At 43.9% G+C, this 6,659-nt stretch overlaps 1 protein-coding gene across 1 annotated transcript in view; it reads left to right on the top strand.

Annotated features, from left to right (window-relative positions):
- Nucleotides 1–6,659, top strand: part of gdf5 (growth differentiation factor 5) — an 11,719-nt gene continuing 5,060 nt past the window's right edge. Inside the window, exon 1 of the mRNA XM_079681017.1 lies at nucleotides 1–963. Coding sequence (XP_079537143.1) covers nucleotides 363–963 — 601 coding nt within the window. The 5' untranslated portion in view covers nucleotides 1–362. The remainder of the gene's footprint in view (nucleotides 964–6,659) is intronic.

The raw sequence follows: 6,659 nt of genomic DNA, 5'->3' as shown, positions 1-6,659 counted from the left end.
CCGCGGAGGCTTTACTGCAGGTCCACATGTCCTCAGCCTTTCTCTGGATATCTGCTCTTCTACCACAGCCCGGAGCTGCACTATGGTTCCTGCGCAAGACGGCTGGGAGAATAAGGGTCTGCAGGATTTGTTTCTAATAACTCTGAGTCAACGTGTTTGCTTTTACAACCGTTCACATGTCCACAGCGCACAGCCGGGAGAAGCTGTTCACTTCACCCCTGAGAGGAAACTCAGAGGATGAGAGAGTCGGGCAGAACAGGACTGCTCCCTCTTCTTACTTTTAACCAAACAGATTTTTTATTTCTGAACATTTCTGCGCCTTATTACCATGACGGCCTGGCAAAGCGCGACAGGGCTTTAGGATGAAAGTCGTGAAGCGAGCCTGTCTTCTGCTCAGCTGCTGGACTCTGCTTTTCCTGCATCCCGTCCTCGGTTCCCTCAGCAGACCGACAGGAGGAGGGAGAGCCGGCAGAACACCAGCCGCAGGAAGGCAACCGGTGCTCGGGGCGTGGAAACCGTCCCCGGTGAGTCCTGCGAGGATTACGCGGATCCGTGCCGGTCCTCCGTTAATAAAAGGAGAGACGACTGGTATTAAAAGCAAAATTACAGCTCCTGCAGCGTCGCCTCCGCGCAGTGCAGTGGTGCCGGTGAACCGCGCGGGCATCCCGGTGCGTAAAGAGCCCGTGCGTAAAGCTCCTGCCGCTCTGAGCGCACGTGCAGCGGGGAAAGGAGTCGGGACTGTAGTCGGTGCTGCTGCTGGCTCACCGGGGAAAAAGGTGGGGAAGGTTCCCGCTGCTCTCGTGCGCACCGGGGCTCCGCAGAGAGCCGTGCAGCCGCTGGTCACCCCGCACGACTACATGCTGTCTCTGTACTGGTCCCTCTCCACCGGGGATCTGAACAGCAGCACGCTGCACGAGGCCGGGCTGGCCAACACCATCACCAGCTTCGTGGACCGAGGACAAGGTAACCTCACTTTCTCACGTTTCTCCCAGAAGCTGTTGCTCTGCATGGTTCCTGCTGCTGTCTGGAGAGAGGTGCATGTTTTTATTGCCACTAACCTAATTACATTTGACACAATATAACCAGAATGCTGACTGTGTTATCGACGTGTTCCAGAGGTGTTCTTGGGCAAAATGTGTACTTCACCCTAAGTTGCTTCTAATTGCATGGCCAACAGTTTCTGAATGTTAGCTTCCTTCGAGCAGGGGGCATCTTGTATGGCAGCCCCTGACTCTGTGACTGTGTGTGGAGGGGTGAATGTTAATCAGATCAGAATACCTTTAGTACCATAGAGGGGACATTTACATTGTTACAGCGGAAAAGAGCTAACGCTTAATGTTACCTAAGCATGCATACAAAAAAGAAACAAAAAGACACATCCTGTAGTTCTGAGGATTTAGCAGCCCTCTCCTCCAGGTTCCTCTTTCACCAGAAACTGTTCCTCTGCGCGTTCCCTGCTGCTGTTTGAAGGTTTTATGTCTCCATGTATGGCTCTCTAAAATCCCAGTTATTACCACAAACATCTCCTCCATCTAAACAACAATGGTAACTGTTGTGTAAGTAAATGTGGCTCTATGTAATACTTCTTATTCCGGAAACACTGGGCAGAGCAGATGGAAAACACCTCTGTACTCATAACTATTTATTTCACTCACTCAGCCGTTATATTATAACACTACTGTTTCCTTTAGATTTGGTTTAGCTTCTTCTCTCTGTGTCTTTGAATGCACCGCAATTACGAAAGAAAACTCATCGTATGTTTTAACCTACTTTATAATAAAACAGATTGTGATGCGGAAAAGCTCTTTCTGGTGATTTCACGTGCATGCAGTGGATTTAAGGAGGTGTAGCAGTGAAGCACAAACACCACTACTTATTGGTCCTTGGGTTTGAAACATTGTGGGGCATTGATCACATGACTCACTGCATAGAGGTGGTGATTAATCTAATTATGAATCAGGAAAGGAAGGGACAGAAGAGGAGGAACTTCAGGATCCCACATTTGGAGATCATTTCGTCCCAAGGCAATGCACATGAGTTCAAACACACACAGGAGCATGCATGCATATTAACCTCAGGACGATATGAGTACTGACCCACGGCCCCTGGTACTGGGTTACACACAGAGAACACATGCCGCAGTGCGCTGTGTGACCATCACAGAGGGCTTCATCCCTTTCAATTCTACTCTCGTGTCTTCTTAATATGAAATATACAAAACTAATGAATGAGCAGACGAGCAGACTGTGTGACGCTGTGGCAAAGGAAGGGAGAGGGTGCTTCTGTGAGTGAAGAGGAGGGGATGAAGAGGAGGGGATGAAGAGGAGGTGATGAAGAGGAGGGGATGAAGAGGAGGTGATGAAGGTCACATTCAGGAGGAAGCAGGCAGTAAATCCTCTCAATGTGTTCAGAGAGCGTGACGTAACAGAGGGGGTGATGGCAAAAGAAGATGACTGAGAAGTACTCAGATCTTGGAGTAAAAGTAGAAGTACTCAGATCTTGTACTTGAGTAACAGTAGAAGTACTCAGATCTTGTACTTGAGTAAAAGTAGAAGTACTCAGGTCTTGTACTTGAGTAAAAGTAGAAGTACTCAGATCTTGTACTTGAGTAAAAGTAGAAGTACTCAGGTCTTGTACTTGAGTAAAAGTAGAAGTACTCAGATCTTGTTCTTGAGTAAAAGTAGAAGTACTCAGATCTTGTACTTGAGTAAAAGTAGAAGTACTCAGGTCTTGTACTTGAGTAAAAGTAGAAGTACGCAGATCTTGTACTTGAGTAAAAGTAGAAGTACTCAGGTCTTGTACTTGAGTAAAAGAAGAAGTACTCAGATCTTGTACTTGAGTAAAAGTAGAAGTACTCAGATCTTGTTCTTGAGTAAAAGTAGAAGTACTCAGATCTTGTACTTGAGTAAAAGTAGAAGTACTCAGATCTTGTACTTTGTAAAAGTAGAAGTACTCAGATCTTGAACTTGAGTAAAAGTAGAAGTACTCAGATCTTGTACTTTGTAAAAGTAGAAGTACTCAGATCTTGAGTAAAAGTAGAAGTACTCAGATCTTGTACTTGAGTAAAAGTAGAAGTACTCAGATATTGTACTTGAGTAAAAGTAGAAGTACTCAGATCTTGTACTTTGTAAAAGTAGAAGTACTCAGATCTTGAACTTGAGTAAAAGTAGAAGTACTCAGATCTTGTTCTTGAGTAAAAGTAGAAGTACTCAGATCTTGTTCTTGAGTAAAAGTAGAAGTACCAGAGTGTAGGAATACTCTGTTACAGTAAAAGTCCTGCATTCAAAATGTTCCTCAAGTAAAAGTAGAAAAGTTTTCTCATCAAAATATAGTGAAAGACAGTAAAAGTAGTCGTTGTGCAGATTGGTCCATTTCAGAATAATAGATATGATATGTTTTATAATGATTGATCATGAAAGTGTTCTCAAAGCTGGTAAAGGTGCAGCTAGTTTGAATGACTTTGTATACTGCAGGGTAGCTGGTGGATTTACTCCAGGTGGAACTAAAGTCTGATTGAACTCCTCAAGTTGCTGAATGTTTCTTCGTGTGTTCTGAAGCTGCAGCGTGGTTCCTAATGGAAGTGTTTGTGGCCACCATAGTATTGCAATACAGAGAGAGGATTTTTAGTTTATGAAAAATAAATAATGTTTATTTTCTAACTATACTTCATCCTTCCTTTTTCTGCTTTATTAACTTCTTCAAATGGTCTGAAGGCACGGAAATCATCCATGCAACATGTGGCAAAATAGAGCAAAAGTAGGGAAGAAAGTGAAGCGTCGGCCGCCAGTCCCTCCCTTGCCCTCCCTCCCTCGCCCTCCCTCCCTCGCCCTCCCTCGCCCTCCCTCCCTCGCCCTCCCTCCCTCGCCCTCCCTCCCTCGCCCTCCCTCGCCCTCCCTCCCTCGCCCTCCCTCCCTCGCCCTCCCTCGCCCTCCCTCGCCCTCCTCATATCTGAAGCTGCAGCAGGTTTAATGTTTTAGGCCGTTGTTACCCGTTTGCAGGTCAGCCACTGACTGATCAACTCCTTGTTCTATAGAACTGGAACAGCACCAACATGTGAACATAACACAAGGTTTCACATTCAATGGACAATGCCGCGTACTTCCAAAAACTATTTTTTACTGTTAAACCTTTAAATGTATCCCCAGGGATTATTTCCCGTTAAACGTTTTGCCCTTTTTTTAATATTCGAGTGAAATATTTATGACTTAAAACCAAGTTTCCACGGGACAGTGCTCATGCATGTAGCTGTGTATATTTATACTCGTGTGTGTGTGTGTGTGTGTGTGTGTGTGTGTGTGTGTGTGTGTGTGTGTATGTGTGTGTGTGTGTGTGTGTGTGTGTGTGTGTGTGTGTGTGTGTGTGTGTGTTAGCTTTCTGTGTGCTTCTGGCCATCTGGTGAGTTGCTGCTGATCTACGGCCTCAGGAGGGTAAATAAACTCCTCCAGCCACAAGTAGGGTGGCCCCCCTGTGTCATGTTATCTTTACGGTGTAAAACTGTTTAAAACAATGTTTAAATGACCAGGCTTTAATATCTCTAGCCCGGCTAAAGGTTTACATTTCAAGCACTTAATGTAGTTTTAATTTGGGCTTTATTTGTTTAGTGTGTCCTCAGCAAATCGCCGGTGACCTCCCCCGCATGAGGCCGACATCACTTTCTTCTCTACTTTTCCTCTATTTTGCCACATGTTGCGTGGATGATTTCCTTTCAGACCATTTGAAGAAGGAAATAAAGACTCAAGTATACGTAGAAAATCAACTCGGACATTATGTTTTCAATGAGGGGAGACTCTTTAAAGTAGAGACCGTACATACTGATAAACACCTGAACATCAGCAGGAGAGGACTCTTTAAAGTAGAGACACTACATACTGATATACACCTGAACATCAGCAGGAGAGAACTCTTAAAAGTAGAGACACTACATACTGATATACACCTGAACATCAGCAGGAGAGGACTCTTTAAAGTAGAGACACGACATACTGATATACACCTGAACATCAGCAGGAGAGGACTCTTTAAAGTAGAGACCGTACATACTGATAAACACCTGAACATCAGCAGGAGAGGACTCTTTAAAGTAGAGACACTACATACTGATATACACCTGAACATCAGCAGGAGAGGACTCTTTAAAGTAGAGACACTACATACTGATATACACCTGAACATCAGCAGGAGAGAACTCTTAAAAGTAGAGACACTACATACTGATATACACCTGAACATCAGCAGGAGAGGACTCTTTAAAGTAGAGACACGACATACTGATATACACCTGAACATCAGCAGGAGAGGACTCTTTAAAGTAGAGACACTACATACTGATATACACCTGAACATCAGCAGGAGAGGGACTCTTTAAAGTAGAGACACTACATACTGATATACACCTGAACACCAGCAGGAGAGGACTCTTTAAAGTAGAGACACTACATACTGATATACACCTGAACATCAGCAGGAGAGGACTCTTTAAAGTAGAGACACGACATACTGATATACACCTGAACATCAGCAGGAGAGGACTCTTTAAAGTAGAGACACTACATACTGATATACACCTGAACATCAGCAGGAGAGGACTCTTTAAAGTAGAGACACTACATACTGATATACACCTGAACATCAGCAGGAGAGGACTCTTTAAAGTAGAGACACTACATACTGATATACACCTGAACATCAGCAGGAGAGGACTCTTTAAAGTAGAGACACTACATACTGATATACACCTGAACATCAGCAGGAGAGGACTCTTTAAAGTAGAGACACTACATGCTGATATACACCTGAACATCAGCAGAAGAGGACTCTTTAAAGTAGACACTACATACTGATATACACCTGAACATCAGCAGGAGAGGACTCTTTAAAGTAGACACTACATACTGATATACACCTGAACATCAGCAGGAGAGGACTCTTTAAAGTAGAGACACTACATACTGATATACACCTGAACATCAGCAGGAGAGGACTCTTTAAAGTAGAGACACTACATACTGATATACACCTGAACATCAGCAGGAGAGGACTCTTTAAAGTAGAGACACTACATACTGATATACACCTGAACATCAGCAGGAGAGGACTCTTTAAAGTAGAGACACTACATACTGATATACACCTGAACATCAGCAGGAGAGGACTCTTTAAAGTAGAGACACTACTGATATACACCTGAACATCAGCAGGAGAGGACTCTTTAAAGTAGAGACACTACATACTGATATACACCTGAACATCAGCAGGAGAGGACTCTTTAAAGTAGAGACACTACATACTGATATACACCTGAACATCAGCAGGAGAGGACTCTTTAAAGTAGAGACACTACATACTGATATACACCTGAACATCAGCAGGAGAGGACTCTTTAAAGTAGAGACAATACATACTGATATACACCTGAACATCAGCAGGAGAGGACTCTTTAAAGTAGAGACACTACATACTGATATACACCTGAACATCAGCAGGAGAGGACTCTTTAAAGTAGAGACACTACATACTGATATACACCTGAACATAAGCAGGAGAGGACTCTTTAAAGTAGAGACACTACATACTGATATACACCTGAACGTCAGCAGGAGAGGACTCTTTAAAGTAGAGACACTACATACTGATATACACCTGAACATCAGCAGGAGAGT

Source organism: Notothenia rossii (assembly GCF_949606895.1).
Source record: "Notothenia rossii genome assembly, chromosome: 5".
In the NCBI taxonomy this organism is placed as follows: Eukaryota; Metazoa; Chordata; class Actinopteri; order Perciformes; family Nototheniidae; genus Notothenia; species Notothenia rossii.
Note: the sequence above shows the minus strand (reverse complement) of the source record. Positions and strands in the feature narration are given on the sequence as shown.